The 21,460-nt window shown below is 40.2% G+C and overlaps 1 protein-coding gene across 5 annotated transcripts in view; it reads right to left on the bottom strand.

Annotated features, from left to right (window-relative positions):
* Positions 1-19,780, bottom strand: part of WARS2 (tryptophanyl tRNA synthetase 2, mitochondrial) — a 38,955-nt gene extending 19,175 nt beyond the window's left edge. Inside the window, exon 1 of one of the 5 annotated variants that reach the window (XM_015639658.3) lies at positions 19,414-19,780. In XM_015639658.3, coding sequence (XP_015495144.1) covers positions 19,414-19,716 — 303 coding nt within the window. In that variant the 5' untranslated portion in view covers positions 19,717-19,780. The other 4 variants (XM_015639637.3, XM_015639667.3, XM_015639686.3 and 1 more) reach the window with 4 other exon arrangements.
* Between the last annotated feature and the right edge of the window lie 1,680 nt (positions 19,781-21,460).

The raw sequence follows: 21,460 nt of genomic DNA, 5'->3' as shown, positions 1-21,460 counted from the left end.
GTCTCAGAAACCAAGTGGTAGATTTTTTTCATCTTCTTTTGCACCAAAGCTGTATGTTTCTCTTTAGTTTCTATACCCACACTTCAGTTTCTATATCCACTCTGATATAGAAACTTAAGGTCACAGCGTAGAGAAATTCAAACATCTTTGCAGTAAACTCATGCAATGTCCCAGTAGATTTCTATCTTAAGTCCCATGAACATTGAAGTCTTATTTTTCTAGCTGCAAAGAACATTTTGAGCAGTTCCTGAAAGAAAACTACTTCTTGACCCAAAGGTCAAAGAATAATGAAAGGGACCATCAAAGTTCTGAAACTCCCTATTTTGGCAGCAATAGAATTTCTAAAAGAGACCTACAAAGAAATATGGATATAGCTCAAAATCACACCTGGAATACTGTCCATGCATCAGGAGCAGTAAAATGTCAACAATGGAAAAGTGTTCACAGAGAAACAACAAAACCAAAAAAAGACTAAGTAGCTGGGGTTGTGAGCAAAGATTAAAAAGCTTGAAGCATGTATAGCTTGGCTAAGTGACAGTTACCATCTTAGAAAGTTTGTTTTCCTGCATCCCAGCCCTCCATCTGACCATTTTCTCAGAGTCCCGAGCTGTCAGCATATGATCAATTACCTCCCTGCCCTTCCCAAAGAATTCCACCGTATTCAGAAGTAGCTCAGCAATGTTTTATGTGAAAATGCTTGTTACATGCCAAGTTGTAAGAGCATGCAAGACCGCTCAACTTATAAATTAGGGTCCCCCCTACCACAGCAAGCTGTACAATAGAAATCCTCAGACTCAGCTGTGTGGCAGGATCATCAACTTCATTATGCCTGTGGCTGCATGATTTTTTTCCTGCTAACTTTTATGAGCAACATCTATAACTTAGCAGGAAGAATTTATTTACTGATGTAGTCTGTTTTCTTTTCTGTGAATCTCTTACAAATGTGTGTGGGGGAAAAAAAAGTCATACAACTATTAAACCACACAAAATGGTAGTAAAAGTCAAGGCCAAGTACCATTACTTTTAACTATTAAAAAAAGGACTTCAAATTGACTCAGTTAATTTTGACTCAGACTTGAGAAAAATTAATGAGAAAGTGTTTCCAAATGGAATAGGACTTTTTTACTTTTAAACATGATCTATAGGTCATAAAGGCCTAGACTATTTCTTTCTAAATTTGCTGAAAAATTATTTTTTCTTTAGAGTAAACTTGTGTTTCAGATCAAGACAATTTTCTTACCCAATGTTTAAGTGTTTGTGCTGACAGGCGAGAGAAGCTTTGGGCTAGCTGCCATGCTAATTTCTCCTGCTCACATAAATGCCTACGCATTTAAGTCTTGATGGAAACCCCTTCAACCCATCCCAAATATCTTCTTGACTTCTACTACATTCTTGAGTCAGTTTCTAAGTGCTCTTGGAGAACATCCAGCACAGGAGCTTCAAGGTGCTTGAAGCAATGAATAGCACACCACTTCTTCCAACAGCAATTCCGGCTTCCGGTCCTTGAGTTCCAATCTTTTGCCACCCATGTGCCCCTTTTCTTCATTACACAAAAATGGAGTTACGATACTCAGTCTCTCACTTGGCATTTGATTCCTTGTTTTCCTAGGAACCTACATCAGAGCATTTCTCACCACTCACAGAATCCACTCACCTCCCACTACCTGGACCAGGACCACAGCCAGATTCCTGTTAACAACAAGAAGGGCCAGGTGTTCTCCTAGAGAAAGAGGCATTCAACATTCCAATGTGTAGAAATTAGATGAAGTCATATAGAAACCTGGGATTTGCTGGACTTCAGAGCTGTACTTCTATTACTACAGGCCTAGAGCAGCTGCTAGGCAATGCAACAGGTACTTAACAGGCATAACATTTGTCTTTTGCTTCCTATGTTTCTTAACCAAGACAATAAAAAGTCAGGAAGGAAATAGTTGACCACTAACATGGTGTTCTACCCCTTCTGGGATCCCAGAACAGTTTATCAGAGCACATAACCCTTTTTCATGTCTATGTCTCCCCTCACTAAGCTCAAATCCTGATACTCCTTCCCATTACTTCTCCCCACACTACTTGGTGGTACATGGGCTTGCTTTCTGATACCCATTTAAATGCCTGTTTAACAACACTCTTCATGAACCATACTTCAAACTAATTTCTAATTAAGCTATTACTGCCTTAACTCCAGTGACTTCATATAAAATTTGTTTTCTACCTGCACAGTTATAAAAGCTAAGAACTTTATCATGTGCCAAAAATCCACTAAGGACCCACATCAATTAAAGTATGTTAGGATGACCAAGTTAAAGCATAGTGCAGAAACTTGCACATCTTCCAACTTCAGTCTAGTAAAAGACAGCATCACCTGACATGTCTCCTGATGTTACTTTTCCCTGGGACCCTGAAGCTGGTGCTACTTCAGTGCAGGAGCAGCTCTGGGATAACTTTGTGTTATACCAAGGCATAGGAATTTCTGTGCAGTCAGCACAGGTCAGCTCATGTGCCAATACCTTGACCCAAAAAGTGCTGACACCCTGAGAAGAACAGGTCTGTCTAGAAACTTTGCTGGTCCCCAAGTTGGGCAGACTCTGATCTATTGCAGCTGCAGTCCTTGCTTCCCATGTTTCCCATAACATGTTCGTTATCTGCCTTTTCAACTTCTCAGATCACCGTCCAGTCTGTAGATAATGTTACTATGAACATATTGGATGTATTGGCAAAACTGTGTCCCCTAATGTGAATATAATACACTCAATACATAAAAATGCAATAGTGACATTTAAACAGGCAGTTTGAGAAGGTCTTTCACCAAGAAAGTACAAGACATCAGTGTCTCAGCATAAACTGCATATTCTAATACTGTACTAACTCCAAAGATTCAAAGGCTAACAATGAGCTAATGAAAGGTAGGTTTGTTGTAATACTATGTAAGTTAGCATCTGGTGACACACTACATGTTGAAAAGAAAACACACAATGTACAATGTCAAATGGACAAAGTTTCATATAAAGAAAGAACCAAGTTTTCTATCCATTAAAGAGAATACCTGTGAAGGCAAGCTTGACATCTTTAATGGTGCTTTGTATGTTCAAATGGTAAACAAATACTTATAAAAGGTTTGTTGAGTATAAGGGCAATAAATAGCAAGTGAAACGTTAGAAACAAACAGTAGCAGTATTATATTCAGTCTAAGCTCAGCAATTACTTAACCTGAAGTAGAGAATTCACAGAAATAAGTAAATCCAATAATGAAAACTGAGCTAGGCTGAACCTGAGTAAAGCATTAGCAAATCCATTACAAAGAACAAACCCATACTGGCTCCCAGCTGAGGGACCAGTTGACTAGAAGTCTTTCATCTTTAACTCCTTTGATTCCATTTAACAACATAAAGCATGAGAAGTTACAGCAAACAGGGTGGCATGAAATATTCCATTGTGTTAGCAGAAGTCTATATTAAAAAAAGCCCACACAAAACACTCTCAAATGAATCTTGGATTTCTTGCACTAAAAATATACAGAGAACATTGCTCCTTTGGAGAGAGTTTATGTTCCCTGTTTGTTCACTCCGTGAGAAGCAGCGGGCAGCATAGCAGCGTGGCAGGGGACTTCTGCCTGGTACCATGAAATCATGGGGCTGGAATGCACTTCAATGGAGCTGTTAGGTCAGGGGATGGGAGCTGTGTGCTCCAAAGTACTGGAGCTGGAAAAGGATAAAAACAAAAGGAGTGAAGACTTCCCAATGGAGCAGAGTGAAAGCCACAAGACATGCAGCTCCAGCCCACAGGCACTCACTCATTCAGACATCTGTAGTAAGCACAGTGTGAGCCTGCTGTTCGTATGTTTAACTCTGTGTGGTGTGTTCACCTACATCAGTAGTGCTGCATGTTAATCCTCATGCCTGGCAGTACCTGACAGATGACTTAGCATCTACTATTTCTTTTCTCTCTAAAAGATCTCCGCATGGCAATTCTAAACATCATAGTGCATTTCTCAGTTGTGTTACCGAATGAGGACTGGCCCCAAAGCCATTAAGATTTAGGGGTTCTTCCACCTAACCTCCCTTTTGTCATGAGATAAACAACTGCCACTCCTTATACTGAAAATACATCAACATCAAAATGCTCTCAAATTATCAGGAATAAGCATTACATCCTTATCCCAGAGGAGGATGGCTAAAGTCTGATCCTGCCATTCTGCAGCAGGGCCATATCCATTTTCAATGCAAAACTGGAAAGATGACTTCCAAAGAAGCTTCCAAAAGTCCAATTCTGCTTTCTTGGATCAAAGCAGAGCTTTTCTCTGTGTGGAAGAAGAGGTCCCAATGTCAAGGCCTCAATTCAGCAGTCAAAACCACAATCATTCCCTCTCATGAGATAGCTGTGTCAGTACTGGAAGACACACCGAAGCTGATAAAGGAAAAGATCCATGCAGATCCAAGCATCCCATATTACAGCCAATTCTTGGTATCTTGGTTATATATTTCACGTTTAGCTTTACGAATTCTGTGACTACTGAACACAAGAATTTATTTACCTGTTGAATATACATATTTGTGTGGTACAGTCAAGAAAAAACTGTATCTCAAATACGTAGTAAAATCAGTCGTAAAACAGCTGCCCCTTTACAAAGAGTTACAGAAATAAAATCAAGTGAAAGCATTCACAAGACTTAAGTTCTCAGAATCTCTCTTCTTTACAACTCCACATAAATATTGCCATCACACACTTGAAATGACAGCAGACAGGCTACAATTATAAGGTAACATTATGCCTATGCTTTCATTTCTCTTGGGTTTTAAAATCAGAGAAACGTAGCACCCATTCAAGGAGCTGGGAGAAAGCTGCCAGTAGATAAACAATTCTCAGGATCACTCTCTCCTTTTATTTTGGCATAGGCATGTTATAAAATTACATAAAAGTGTACATAAAATTGTGTCTGGTTAGAGCCCAACTAAGACCTATTGTTTAACACAACAAAGCATTAAATGATCACATTAATCTTGCCCTAGAAGTACAGAGGTGGTGCCTGTCAGCTTCTCAGTTATCCAGTCATGGGGAGACAGATACATCTTCAAAATCAAATTCCAAGGAAGCTTTTGCTAATTATATCCTTGGAGTGACTGAAAGTAAGGACAAAGCTTTGGACTAACCAGCTTCTTTGGTCTTTGCTCACGATTATCCCAGTAGCCTAACAGATTAAAGATAGGCTTATGCCTCCATCTATAATATATCTTATAAATGTTTTAATTTCTAAATAATAAGAAGACTGACTCACAAACTCCCCCTGAGCTGAAACAAAAGCAAGAGATTTTAGACCCAAACCCCACAATGTCACAGAAAATTGTCACAGTATTACAAGAGCAGCTGCAACAGAAATCACCCCCCAAGCCACAGGGGTGGTTACTATTCACATGCTATAGCATTTAGGTGCTCTGCTTTATTTTAACAGCCATTTACTCGGGGCAGAACAGGTGAAGAGCCAAGTGAGATCTGCAGCATTAGAGCTAATTCTAAACACAGGTGGTGGGCACGGCAGAGAGAGCAGGAAGTCGACAGGAGAATCACTGCTGACATGTAGGACAGGGAAGATTGATGGCTTCCCTCTCTAGTTTTCCCCACTGTGTAGGCACGCAGGGGGTGGGGGAAAGGGACGGAGAAGCTGCTGTGCTGGCGACATAACACACCACAAGCCTCCACAGCACCAGCACTGATTAATGACACTGGAACGACTCAGGAAACAGCAAAGGATCATTCACAGACTTTGCTCTTCTTGTTATAATTTTATTCGTGGGGATTCATTTTGCCCCAGCTGTCCCGAGCTGAAGCAAGTTCAAATTTGCCAGACGAAAAGAAAACGTGGAAGCCAAAGGGAAGAAAGAGCAGCATAAGCAAACACAGACATGCATAAAAAAAAAAAAATTGGAAAATTTGAAATTTCAAACATGAAGATCCTCTCAACAGGGATCAAAAAGGGAAGAAAAATAAAACCAAAACAACACAACCAAAAACTTGTTCCAACCTCAGAGACAAAAGAAATTCTTTGACTGACAAAAGTCACCAACTACTGCATCTTTTGCATCTGTCTACAATTTTTTTATTTCCCTTATTAATACTTTGCAACTTCAAAGCTCTGGTTGCTAAAATAATATGCTCATCTGTTAACACTGGCTTAGCAAAACCTGTCTTGAGACAGTTCTTAAGCAGCAAAATGAAGGGAAGCCAAACGAGTCAGATTTTACTAGCTAAAGCATAAATTTTAAAGCCTAATTGGGACAATTTAAGTATTAATGTTGTTACAGAAAGGAAAAAAATGAAGGAAAGGGAAACTTAGGAGCAGTGTATGTATTGCATACTTTGTTTCATTTATTGTTTTTAATGCAATTACTTCTCTGCAAACTTGCTGTAGAAACTTCTAAACATGTTTCTTTTGATCTGATAATTCAATATGTCAAATTCATCTGGTACAAATGCTATTTCAACATGCTTAATTCTTAAAATGAGAGATTAAAGATCTAACATTAAATTAGAAAGAAACATATTTATACCAGAGCAAGTTTTCAGATAAATAGCTTCTGAGAAAAGATTAACTCGTAGCCCAGAAACTGAACTAAATTAAGATTTAAACGGCACTGCTTAGTATCCCTTTCTTGAATGTCAAACGCACTCAAACTTCAGTAGGACTTTAATATTTATATTTCAAATGAGAAACACATTTAAAGGAGGAACATTTACAGCACATACTAACCCCACCCTATAAATTTAACTCTGCCCTCTAGGGCTAGCAAAAGGAGCCAGCGTAACTGCGGCTGGCTTAGGCTGCCCTCTCACGCTGCCTTGCTAGAGATGACTCAGCGAATGGCTCCTTTCATGTGGCTCGCTGCATCCCGCAAGTGGATTCTCTCATTTGCTTTATGAGCCCCACGTGCCACTCGGGGTGCTAATGACAGCTGCACTGACACAGCCGAGCATTATCTACAGCAGCCTGCCACAGTTCTGCCGCCACACACCACAAGGTTCCTCTGGACCTGAGGCAGCCACGGACCCTTCCCACCCGTAAGGAGCGAACAGGGGATAGAAGGTGTGGGTAGGGACCTGGAGGCAGGCGGCAGCCTCCTGCCTCAGGAGAGCTGGCTCTGGCTCTCTGCAGAGGCCTGGGACAAGAACCTGTGCTGACATTTGTGCAGAGCTGGTGAAAGAACCAAGCGCTGGCTCTGCATGCAGCCAACAGCAGTCACCAATCTAACCCTAAACCACAGCGCCTTCCTTAGCAAGGACACAGCATGGTGGGTTTTGTTTTTTGTGCAGTGCTCCTACATCTCCTTATGTTCTCCACATCAGCTTGAAGGACAGCATGTTAGAGCTCCTGTTCAAAGCTGAGCCATAATCCAGCTACAGAGCAGGTCCAATGCACACTGAAGCCCGCACTACTTTTGCACCTCCTGGGTTTCAAAGGTGTGCACAGAACTGCAATTAAAGGCCTCAGATGCTGCCTGATGCAACCTTGACACTTGCCTTTTCAAAGCTAGGGCAATAAAGTTTCTTCAGTCAAACTATCTAACCACACACATTAACTGCAGGTCTTATCAATCCGTTTCACCCAGGGTAGGTGAACAGCTAAGAATTTATAACAATATTTTTTAAGAATTACCACATGAGGAAGGTAATCAGTGCCTCACTGACAGGAATCTGCAGCAGGAGCTAAGACTGAACTATTAGCAGAAACATTCTGGCCAGACAGGCAAGGCAGAAAGGTAAGGTCAGATCAGTACATGCTGCTTCCAAAACCATCAGATGATGCACTTGATGCTCAAAAACTGAAAATTTGACAGTTCCAGAACTGCAGGCATTTCTTGGAAGAGGTGGCACCAGGGAAAAGGAGAGGGAGAAGCAGGACAACCTTTGTTACACTGTGAAGAACACCACTAAGATACAAATCCATATAAAAAGTAGTTTACTGTTCACTGAGCAGTGTGATTGAACCAGCAACAAATGAAGTTTTCAGGCACAGGTGCCTCCTGGAAACAGCTCCTCAAAGCACACAACAGGTCTGGCTTCTTTCTGATCCATATGCAGCCCCTCAAAGCACACTGGCATGGAAGCACTGGGCCAGAGAGCTCACAGAGAACCTTGGGTTCTACTCTGCCACCTCAAGGAGTTACTCTGGATCAGTCAGCTCAGCTTCACTTCCTGGAAAAATACAGGACCAAATAACAAACTTCAAAGAAATTACAGGAATAACAGAAGACAGGAGTACTTCTCAAGAACTAGTGCCCCACAAAAACTCTGACAGCCTCTAGTACAAGAGATGCTAGAATGGAGAAGAAATACTAAAGGTTATATTCTGATTTTCATTAAGTTCCAATACTATCTCAGTTTCCAACAAGCTAGAAAAATAGTACCTCGAATACAATATTGTATGCTGGGGATGAAACTTGAGAGGAAAAAAATCCTGAAAACAGCACTTCTTGATGGCTTACAGTGGTTGGGGTTTTGATCTAGATGATGAAATGGAGTATTCATTAAATCTGCAGACAAAACAAAGTTGGAAGGATGATAAGGGCTCAAAACAATCTTGACAACGCCAAGAAATGGTTTGAAAAAACAGAATGCTATTTACCAGGCAAAAGTAGAGATTAATACAGAAAAGTCTACTCAACCACACAAACAGAGGAAGGAGAACAGCTGTCCAGGCAACATCTACAGAACAGGGTCTGAAGTTTGTAATATTTCAAAAGGTGAGCATGAATCAGTATCATGTAGCTGCAAAACCACCACATTTATGAACTACACCAAAAATTGCACAGGAATATATGAATAGGATGAAAATCCAGGAGACAGAAAACAATTTACTCATTTTACTCAGGACGAGGATGGCCTCAAGCTGCAGAAGTTGGATAGTTTTAGGTCCTGTATTTCAAAAGAGTGGTAGAAAGAGGCCATAGAAGTTTAACCAAGTCTAATGAGTGACCTGAACAAAAAAGATTACAGAGGAAAGCCTAAAGTGTTTTTAGTCCAGTGTAAGGAAGACTGTGAAAGTAAAAGGTGTTAAACAATGAGCTTAAGATGAAGTAAGAAAGATTCAGATCAGATGTAAAGTTTCCGAGAGTAAGAAAAAGACAGCATTTCAGAAGAGTGCTCAGAGAGGTATTTTATTAAAAAAAAAAACAACCCCCCATAGATAGATAGATAGACAGACAGACAGATGTTGATAAAGATGTAAGGGCACTTAATTTTTCTTTTAAGACAGGGGAAGCACCAGATCACCCCAAACAGGGTCTGTTGTAGTCTTCTGAGCCTGTAATCTTACATAGGTGTGTTTAAAGTAAAAGTGAGATGACCAAAGAGGATGGAAAAGCAATCAGAATTATATTTAGATAGATTAGATCTAGTGTCATTTCAAGATTAAAGTCCTTCTACCTGCATTCAACAAAAATTTAAGAATTGAGACCTTTTCACTGATAGCAGCTGAACACTGACAAGCTTTGAAAAACCATTCCACGTTGTTGAAAGATGGGAAATCCAAGTTAACATTTAACACTTGTAAGCTGGTACATGCCACATTTAGAAATGTACATTGCTCAACAGAATAAATGTAATAGCAACAAGTAAACAATTAGCATTTATTTTGCTACAAGATATATGTGAAACTGTCAAAATGCAGTGAAAAGTGTAATATATTTCTAAATTATAGACAATTTGATATATGAAACACTGTGATTTTAATGTGTTACAATATTCTAAGTACCAAAACTTTAACAATCGTGACGCAAAACAAAACAGAAGGCTAAAGAATGCCCCCATAACTAAATACTGCCATTACAGAGAAATTAGAGAAGTTTTGTTTTTGATCACAGTAGTATCCAAATCTCTTTAAACCATCTGATTGTTCTTACTCTTTCTCTGACCTCTAGTTGAAAGATATTTTATTGTATTTTTTATATATATTTTCTCCATGTGAGGAGTCAGCTTGCTACTAAGATTGCCCTATGGGACATAAACAAAGAATATCAACTTACATCTTAGAGGGATGTTTTTTAAAAAATACTTTTTGTTTGGAATTACTATGTTTCTTCAGAATATTGTCCTAGAAACTCAAAGAGTAGTTCATTTCCTCTCCATTATTTTATTTGGCAATTTCCTGTAGCAAGGAAAAGTTGGCTTTGTTTCACACGGGTCCAAAATTAACACAGCTGTTCAAAAAACTTTCACCTTGTGGTCACAGCATGAAATTCACCTCAGGTGAACAGAAAAGTTTTAAAACCACCTGATGGATGTTCAGAGGCCTTAGAATGTGGAAATCCCAGTAAATTCCCTAATGATGCACACATGAACGAAAAAAATACTACAGCTGGTCGTCCTTGCCTATGCAGGAGAGAATTCTATGAATTTAAATATTTTAGACATAATAATCAACTCATATAAGGGACTTCTAGAGAATTTAAAAAACCTTTTCTGTAGCTAGACAATACTCACAGACTACATTTAAACTGTTAACAGTGCAGGCTGGTCCTGAAATCACCAGGCTGGGCTATTTCCACAGAAAGGACAAATGACAGATGAGCAATGGATGACGGGGACAAACACAAGGGTTCACTTGTGCTCAGATCAAGAGGATATAGCCAAGTGAGATGAGAATGGTGACAGCAAACTGTGAGTTGCTTATCAGACAGCTTGAGCCCAGAAATATCAAATGAAAAGTTCCTTTCATTGTGTGTGACAGCCACTGCTTTGCTTGTCCTAAAGAGATGTTCCTTGCTAACTTACCTGTATTATTCAAACTGGCCCACAGAATACCAGGGAAATCACCAACTCTCAGTTTGGATGCACCCCATGGAGTATATCAGCGTAAAAAAAGCCAAGTGTTTTTACTCTTAGTATCCCAGAGATGTTCAATATTCCATTTTCTTTGGGTACTGGCAAGTATTTTGAATACTGGAGATTTACAATGCTGCTGTGAAAACATCCCTCTGAAGGGAGTGACAGCACCTCTGGCTGTTGTGACCTGGCTTAATGCTTGACGAACAAGAGTCAGAGCGCTGACATTGCTTTAACTCTGCAAAGATCTAAAATGTAGATATCGTAAAAAAAATACCCAACAAAACACTCCAGTGGAAGTGTGTGAGGAGTAGAATGTGAACTTGACTGCAGAAATTACATGGGCTAATTTGTTGCCAGCAGAGATGCAAAATGAGATTCAGTCAGGAATTCAGAGGGCTGGACCCCTCATTCCCTTTACATAAGCAACAAAGAGGCTTTGAAATGTTTGAAACTGTTTTGTTCTTCCATGCAAACGGAAAGCACCCTATGGATGCCTATTAAGTAAAGTCTTTCCACATCTTGGCAAGTATGTGATTTCAAGAAAAATATTTGCAAATGGATAACCCAATTCAAGAAGAAGTCAAAGACCACCTTTGAAAGAAACTTTGATGCGGCTATAAAAAGATTATATTTATGAAGGATAGCATAACGTGGTTCTGTTTTTAAAAGTTTGTACCTCCCCATATTTTTTTGCTGTTTTTCATGTAAAAAGCAATGCTGGTAAGCAGAAAAGTGAATGCCCATGAGACGTAGGATTAAGGCAAAATCCTGGAAAAGAATGGCTCCCAACTGTTGGATAAAGACAAAACAAGTCATTTAGCAATCTACCTGCCAAAGGATAAGGATATTGGAGCATCCACAGGTGTGAAAGCAAATGACAAAAATAGCTGCTATGTGAATCTTAGGTGAAATCATCAGGAAGCCTGGAGTCTTCTATTAACACGGAAACGCTTCTATATCTTTCCCAAGGTACAGCTATCACACACAGATTTCAAAGTCAGAACTATGCACCTGGCCAAAGGAAAAGATGATGGTGAGACTAGGAAGTTGTGACGACATTTGCAATTCACTTTTTTTTTTGAAGGCTGTCCAACAATCTTGAAATGAGATTAACAGGTCAGCCGGACTCTGAGGAATACACTATGCAGACCAATATACAGTAATTGATTGCCAATGAGTGTATGTTATCAAAAACAACAATAATGGGATTCAAAACAACACATATTCCATCTGTCAGAAAGGAAAATGCGTATTCTCATGAATTTCATCTCCTTTCAGCTTCTGAATACTTCTGGGAATTGGAAGAATCTTACAGAAGCTCTGAGCTTCAAAAGTAGAAATATAGCACTATCTAATTCTAGGATCTTTCTGCAGAAGAATGTAAATATTGACACCTACCTACATAAGTGAATGGGATGGGCTTACCACACTTTGAAATACCAATAAGAAACATTTAATTCACCTTCTAATCTGTACTGTAAGGATCCAAACCACTTATCCATAAACAATACACGTAGTCTAAACAAAAAGAAATTTCTAGTCTGAACAGTTATGAAAGTGTCATCTAAACACAAATGAAGCATAGAAGGGTTTTACCTGCCTGTTACAAAGATAACATCCTTGCAGTAGTTTATAACATGAACTACGCGCAACACCATGAGAACTGAGGAAAACCCTGTTTATAAACGTCACGCAACACTTATTCTTCATTCAGTTATTGTGCAGACACCACTGAAGCAACTGGGTCAACTTCACCACTCCATTGTTTGGCCAGCTCCAAGGAGCAGATGTATGCCCTAGCATATTTCAAAGAACTTGATGCTGAATGGAAAAGCAGATATTTAATTTCTGGTAGCAATCATCACATTTCAGAACAAGAATGAGGGAGATGAAAATGTAAGTATATATATTTCATTGTCTATTTCGGTGTGTATACTTATATACCAATATGTATATATTTCCTCTCACATGCAGCAAGAACTTCAGTGTACTCTCAAGGCTGATATCTATCTCAGGGAGCAAAAATATATTTAATCCTGTCCAGTGGATATATAGATTTGCCTGATACAGCAGAAAATTATAAAATCTACTATGTTATTTGTCTGAGTTGGGGACTCCAAGAATGATACTGTTAGTTAAGGGCTCAAATAATCAAAGGGAAAACAATTTCAATTCACTGATTACAAACACAGCAAAAAAAAATATATGATCTAAGGTGACTAACCAACTTGGGGTTTTCCTTCACTTCAACTTCTGATCCTGCTGCAATTTGAGTCAATTCCACAAAATGTTTGTTCATCTAACCCTAGAGTCACATCATAAACCACAGCTTGTGTCATGGAAAAAGTAATTGTTAAGTGTCTAGAATAGCACTTGCTGTATTAGTAAACAGAAATTCTATCTGCCAATGAACCAGCATTAAAATGGGACCCCTGTCTGCTGTCTAGAGACAGAGGTGATCTGCTACAGACTGACTCACAATGCTTGCTCAGCATATGCACTGGAGAAATTCACACAAAACTTCAACATCCACGATGCCCAGAGTAGCATCTTTCATTAAACTCACTGTACAAAAACACATTAATAAAAACAGAAGTCCCTCAAGAGAAAAAACAGGCTCAGTCAAGACACTGAAAGCAAGGGCCAGAGGGGGAAAGAATGGTGGGACTCTACCCAAGCCCTGCCAAGATGCCAGAATAAAGGGCTGTTTCCTACTAAAACAATCTATGTTTGCCAGATTTTATTGTTAGAACTCCATTATGGAAATGAATAGGACCCATTCACGCCTCAGAGCGCCTTCATTTTTGTCTACAGTGGGGGCTCTCTCTGCACAGCTATAACAGTGGTGAAAATCCACTACAGGCAAGGCACTAAACAAAGCAGATTACAAGAAGTCTCTCTACAGCTGGATGTCTAATAAATCTGTGTAGAAACCTGAGATCTCTCAAATCTAGTAAAAACCCAAGAAATGTGTATTTTCACTGTATATTAACTTGCCTTCTGCTCTGAAAATGATAGAAAAGCTAATGACTTCATTCTTGCATAAGGAACTATTCCACTGCTTTATCTGAAAGGTAAGCCAGTTTCCCTAGAGGGTTAAATATATTATTTAGTTATTATTTACCTATTTATTTATTTAGCTATTTAGTGATTAGAATAAAAACAAGTGACTGATTAGGAAAAACTTCCATTCTAACCTAACTAGAAGACACCAGGGGTTTAATCCAAAGATTGGAATATATTGCTAAATCTAGTTATTTCATAAGGATCTGGGAAACTAACTTTCAGTACCTGTGCCAAATAACAATAGTAAAAAATATTAAAACTCAGGAAAAAAGAAAAAAAAAAAAGCACCAACTTGTACATATGAATCCACATAGAGGCTACCTTAATTGGAAAGAATTTCTCAAATCACTTGTATCTCTCCTAAAGGTCCTGGATATGACAATATATTGAACCAGCGCATACTGGACACCAGGAAACATCGGGGTCCGTGCTGCCTAACAGGTATTTGCATTTCCAGCCTTTTTTCCTCAGTCAAAAGCACTTTGCTACTTCCAACCTTCATGCTCTCTAGAAGAAAGAGATGCAACACAGGGGACTGCTACAATCATAAATCCAGGGCAAGCACTTAAAAATCTGACTGTTCATCCATCAATTTCAGCACACAAGTGTCTGGACAGGCATTCTGAAGCTGACCTGCTGCAGTAACCTGTGTATGTGTGCAACTTGTTACATGCACCTGGGGACTCATTTCATTAATGGTTAACAAAGTGACCCCTACGTGACAGCAACAAATTCAAGATGGGAACATGGATGCTTTTAAATTGTTTGCATTTCATTCATAACATAACTGAATGATACTGAAAATTGAGCTCCCTCTCCCACTGTAGTTTTAACTACAATCTTTGAAATCCTTAAGGATTAGAGTCTGGTAATTTCAGTTACTTCCTTTCTCTGGAGCCCATATGGTAACTATAGCTAAAAATTTTGAAGATTTTATTTGCAATCCGGGAAAAACCATTTTAATGGTCTTCTCCAGAACAACCCTTCAATTTTTACCTGCCTTCTTCACAGCCATCTTTGTTAAAAAATATGAAACATGACCAGTTATCAACATGACTAGCATAGTAGCAATAGAGTGGCCTGAATACTGAAGGAACAACACTTCCTCAAAAAAGGTAAATCAAATTTCACCAGACCCAAGCAATCTGAAGATCTCCTCTTAACGTACTGACAGTACTGGCTAGAATCACTGAGGTACACAGAGGCCCAGCAAAGTATCAGAAGACCAAAACACAGGAAAAGTGTAGAAGTCTGGGAGGTAGTCTGCTTAGCATCAATACTCAGTGAACGAAACCTATCTTTTGTAATTCTCTAGAAGATAACTAGAGGAAAACTACAGCAAATGTGGATTTGTTGAGAGCAAAGCATGCCAGATTAGTCTAACCAGCCTTGAGACTCATTAGGCTGCCACAGCAGGGGAAGATGCAGCAAATGCCTCTTAATTTCAGCACCACCTTTGGTTACAAACTGTAAAGCAAACCAGAGAAACTACATTCAGGGATCTATACTGGGGTATTTTTTAAAGGATATTGACTCAGGTAAAGAAACACTCCTAAATGAGCTGCTAAGATTACCACTGTACTTGCTAAAATTCTTCGGATTTGAAGATCCTGTACTTGCAGTGATCCTGACTAAACATTCACCAGAGATATTTTCTGTGCAACACTCACCAAAAGGTAGAAAAAATATCATTGGAACAGTGGGACTCAAACCAATTTTCTCTTTGTTTGGCCTGAACAGCATGCACTAGAGTCAATGTCCTGAGTTTCAAAAAAGATAAATTCTGACACCACAGAGGAAAGGATTTTGTGCTACAAAACATTAACCCTTATGGCTGTAAAATGCAGTTCTGGACGACATAAAGCTAAAAGAGAATCCACTCTCTGATGCATCACTCCTGTGAAAGTTGACAAGTGATGAAGGTTGTAGGAAATCAAGATGTACAGCTTAGCAAAAATAACACAGCCACTGTGTGAAGATCATATGTGAAGTCCAGGCAAGGCTTTCCTACCAAAGAGGAAGTCTAGGGTGGGACAAAAGGCAGCAAAATGAGAAGTTCTTGTTTACTTTAAAAGATATTCTCAGGAAGAAAAGCAATACAGGTATTAGTGTATCCTTATAGTAATTTTAATAGTGATAGCTACTTTGAAACTAGAAAAGAAAGATTATGCCAAAGATTCCTGAAGGAGTTATTTTGAAGGCAAATAACATCTAAAAGTACTCTTCCAGCTGACTGTCTGGAAAGCCATCTAGTGATGCATAAGACCATTAAAAGCAAGACCTTGCCATTCCTGTACTTCCCCTTTGCAGCAAGGACTAAACCTAATCCATGTTTTATCAGGACATACACCAATAACTCACTGACTCACCTCAGATTAAATTTTCCTACTCACAGGTTACGCCATAGTTGGATTTCTCATGATTTTATCAGTAATTCCCTGGTGTACCTATACTTGCCATTTTTAAGAGTGTCTCATCAAAGAAACAGACTTGATGAAATGACTTTCTATAACCCTGGCTTAGAGAGCTCTGAAGAAAAGTAAATTAGGGAATTTGAAAATAAGCTCTTAAAAGTCAAGCTACCCTAAACATAATGACTCCCTCCAATAAAATGTTATTTTCTTCTTAACCACATTTATTATGCCTACAAAATTTAGTTGCATGCTAGAAATACATAGAAATATAAATAATACAACAAAATGCACAGAGCAACTTTTCCACAGCATGGTAAATCCAGCATAGTGATGAACTGTGCACTACAGTGAAACAAAGCTGAAACCAGAGAAATTATGTCTTCTAGTGATGACTGCATTATTGAACACTTAAACATCAAAACTATAAGGGTGGCAGTAGACACATTGCACAAGCTTGAAGACAAACACTTTTCCAGCTTGAAATTTGAATATTCCTCATCAGCAGGCAGCAAATGCACGATCAGTTCCAAACTGTCCACCATAGTAGCTGAACCACTCCTGAGTCCAGCCTGGCAACGGGAACAGCATAAATAAGGAAGCCATTTTTTCCCCTCAATTCTTTTGAAGACACAGTGTAAGTACTACTTCAATTCCAGTGCAACTCTTTCCAGATAGACATAAGAGGGCACTTAAAGTGAGAAAAGTGACAAAATCCCACAACATACTGAACTCACAAATTTAAAACCACAGAACACCTTAAATTACTGCTGTTACTTGAGAGTGGGTGATCTGAAGTTACACAAAGTTGGTCAGAGCACTGTGTTAGTGACATCAGGGCTGTGGGTTCAATCCTCACATGGAGTTTTACTTAACCCCAGAGTTGAACTGGATGATCCTTGTGGGTCCCTTCTAACTCAGAACATTCTGTGAACCTGTGAACCAACACTAACTTTGTGTTTTGGTTTGTTTGGTTTTTTTTATGAGAACATTTACAGAGTAACAGGAAGTAAGCACGTTCTCAAACCTATCACTCCTTTAAGACATCATGGCAACAGCAAAGAGGTGATAAAGCGCCTGGTACATAATCTTGACCTAACAAGTGACTCAGAGGTGGCAAAGAAATGCACATTAGAGTAAATATAGAAGTATAACATGAGCTGTGTTCATCCAGAGCAGATTTCTTTATTATGCAAGATAAACCATATTTCTTGCTAGAGGAATGAAAGCAGGGGAGGGCATCTGTTGTGATATTGAAAAGAGCCAAAAGAGTCACCAAGTGCATCAGGAAAGATAAGCTTACTCAAATCCTTTCAATATTTTTCAAGGAACTTTTGAGTTCTAAAAATAATGAGTGGTTTGAGGTATCTTTGCAAGACCTGCTTTGGCAATATATTACAGGGACAGTGTAACTGTTCAAATTATAAATTTTATAAACCTAGGAAGATTTAGGCACATGTAAATGAAATTAAATCAAAGCACCTCAAGACATGGAAACACCCACCAACCTTACTGAGTTTGCCAAATTGAGATTCTTTAGCTCTTCTATATTATTACAGTTCAACACAGTCTTATACATAAATGAAATCTGAAACAAAAATATGTTAAAAAAGTAAGAAACCTTACTTCTGCCTCACACTTACAACTAGTAGGAAGAACATAGTTACTAAGTAAAATATCAGTTATCAAAGCTTCATATGGCATAACAGGTTCTTCTTCTTTTGCTTTCAATCTACCTCCTCAATAGAAAGGGCAGAATCAAGGTCATCAGCATGGTATTAGCTGTTTTAGAACGTATTGAATTTTGCCTTGACTTCTTAATTCTACAATTGTAGAATTCTAGAATTCCTGGTTCTGAAATAGTCCTGCAATGTGTAGTTTACCCAGATCTACTACCACATAAAACAACTTCTTGTGCATTAGTGTGTCTTACAGCTTGATGTGTTCAAAATACCAACTCCATGGCTGAAGGTATCAGCACTCACTGCAAAATCACAGAAGACACACAAAAAAGACAATACAGATTACACCAGGGAACTGAATCTTTGATCTTCTACTATTCCACTTTATCTCACAAGTAACACAAGACATATCTACCCTGGCAACTGTTCTGAATAATGAACTATTGATTATGGAACATTATTGAAACATACCATACCACTCACGATTTGGATGACATGTGAAAAGCAAGATTTTAAAGAAAAAGCCAATTGTCCAGCTAGGGGAAACATTCTCTAAAATGATGCAATGCTAGCATTACTGTCATCAATTTTTTCTACTCACTTTAAAAAACAAGGCTACAAGCTACAGAAAAATTTAGATTTCTAAGGCAAGCCTTCAATAGATGTAGAACTATGTAGGCTGCCTACAAACACAAGGCCACTGAATACATACCTACCTGACCTGGATGATTGCTCAGTGTTATCTTCCAAAGTACAAGCAAAGCAATCAGTTGTTCCTTTATTTCAATTTTCTAACAGAATGGGGGGAATGAGATGGGAAAAGGCTCCCAACGATTATAATGAAAATCCCAGAAGTACTAAAGAAATTTAAACACTACACCGCACTGAGATCGTGTAAGTACCAAGAGGGGGGGCTGACATACATTCATTCAGACACTTAAGAGGTTTGGGTTTTTCCTTCCTGCCGGAGAAGACAGAAATTTGTGGCCAGTAGGTGCATTTAAAATCGAAGGGGAAGAAGCAAAGACCAACGCTGAAACCTCGCACAAGCCCAGCGCTATCTCGGCGATTGAAACGACCGGCACTTGCCGCCTCAGGCCTCCCTCTCTCCCTCTCTCCCGAGCCCCTCACGGAGTCAGAACCCCTGTGGCTGAGCGGAGCCAGCGAGAACCAGCCGGGAAGCGGGAGGGATGAGCCGGGAAGCAGGAGGGACGAGGCGGAAAGCGGGAATTTCGGACGGAGAAGCGGGAAGGACGGGCGGGGAGCGCGGCTCCCGGAGGGGCGGCAGGAGCCGGCCCGGCCCCGCCCCGCGCCCTCAGCCTCGCGCATGCGCGGAGCCGGCCCGCGGCACGGGAGGGATGGCGGCCGGGCCGGAGCGCGGGGCTCGTCCCAGACCGGGCACACCGGGAAGCGAGGGGGAGATGGCCCAGGCCGGTTACCTGGCCGAGGGTCCCGCGGTGTAGGGCCCGGATCAGGCCACTCGGTGTCGCCATGGCAAACGCGGGAAGGAAGAGGCAGGGGGAAGGGAAACAGGGCAGGAGCCCGGCAGGGTCCGCGCATGTCCCGCAGGCGCGGTGCCGGAGCGGCCGCCGGTGGGGCGCGGTTACCGGGAAGGGGCGGCGCTGGTGTCGGCATTGGCACAGGCCCGTGTCGGGGTGAAGGGCGTCGCGTTCCATTTTCCATGGCTCCCGCCTGGCCTGTGGGGTGCCCTTGACGCGGCGCCTCTCAGCAGCGCGTCCCATCGGGGCCTCCTCCAGCCCTGCATCCTGCCGGCCGCCTGGCCTTGCCCTCGGCAGCTCTCCCACGAAGAGATTGCAGCGTGGCCGCTGCTGGAAGATGCGTGCTTCTGCCCGTCCTGTCAAACTTAACCAAAGCCAGCCCCCGTAGAAACCCCCAAAAAGCTGCTTTCTGCCCTCAGTCGGCTCTGCTCTGCCCGACAGCCGAGGCGAAATCAGCTCTCGTTGTCGAGCACCTCAGACACAGCATGTCCCCAAATCCGGTCTTTGTGCCCATGTCTCTTCCATTGCACCAGGTAAAAGACCCAAAGCAAGAAACACCGAAGTTACCGATGAGGGTTGACAAGCTCCCGAAGAAGTCGCACATGAACCCCTCCTGTTAGCTCCTCTGCAAAAGGTGCCTGGCTTCTCCCCGGTTCATTCCTCCCCAGGTTGGGAAGCCACAAAACACTTGTTACCATTATCCAGGTGATTTGCAGGTCGGCAGGCATCTGTGACAGTGACTGTGGGAATCTGCTATTGCAGGCCCCAGGAAAACAAACCACCGATCAGGAAAGAAGGTGCACTTGTAGGTCTGTTAACAGTGGCACTGATTGGACCAGTGATTATTTCCAGTAGCCCACTGCAACCCTGTCACTGAGGATATTATTATAGAATGTTCCCAAGTCTAAAATCTGGGTTTAGTAGTTAAACCCACTGTAAATTTACATAACTGTTTATTTATTTTCACTTTGATGCATTGGTTGGTGACAATTTTTATATTTTAAAACGATGTATGTAGAGTGCTTAGTATGTAAGAGCATAATCTTCATTTACTTTCCCAAGCACTGCTCCGATACAAATGGTAAAAAATTGCCTTTGATATTTTTAAGAACTTTAACTTGAAACCAGAAATTGCACATACAATCTTTTTTCATCACTTGAATCATCACTATAAATATTTTTCATAATTGGAGCTGAAAACTTCTATGTGTGATGTTCGTCTTTGATGTTTTTATTGTTTCAGCAAATATGTGTCAGCCATTTTTGAGAACATAGCTAGGCAAAAATGACGTGAAGCTTGAAGTGGGAAACATCAGGGAAGATGCTGAAAAATGGACTATGTTTTGAGATTTTTGAGTGGCAATACTGATGATGGAAAGGACGGGCAGCTCCCTACCCCCTGCCTCCCATCTAGAACTGTTCTCTTTTGGAGACTAAAGGCAGCAGATAGAGCTGTCTTAATCTAATGCCATGAAGAGCAGGATGCTGGAGACAAATGGATTATGCCTTCAAAAAGTTGCAAAGAAAATTGATGTAATATAATAAGAAAATGTTAAGGCAGTTTTTCAGTTGCAAATAATTTAAACCAAAAATCGTTTCTGGTATGTTTACCAGGGAGAAGTCTTTCAGCATCTAATAAATATCAGTATTATAATGTGGTTATAAATCAGTAACTTAAACATTGGTTTGAGTCAATATGATGAACGAAAAAGGCTGTGTAGAATTCAGCAATAAAAAACTAAAGAATGAAGATAAAGTTAATACTACTGAAAAAGCATTAGCGTGCATTTTCAAGGTTATTAGAATTTGAGTTAATAAATGAAAAGGTGGTGCTTTTTAGACTTGTAATACCTTTGACTTAGTATCACAGAGAATTCTGATAAACATCCATGAAATGGCTAAGGGCTGATCAGATGACAGGTCTTCAAAAATACCTATAATATTAGAGTTTTAGGGTGACTTGTGCTTTTTCCTGCTTGATACTGCT

The sequence above is a fragment of the Parus major genome, chromosome 1 (assembly GCF_001522545.3).
Source record: "Parus major isolate Abel chromosome 1, Parus_major1.1, whole genome shotgun sequence".
NCBI classification, from domain to species: Eukaryota; Metazoa; Chordata; class Aves; order Passeriformes; family Paridae; genus Parus; species Parus major.
This window is presented reverse-complemented; position numbering and strand designations above follow the sequence as displayed.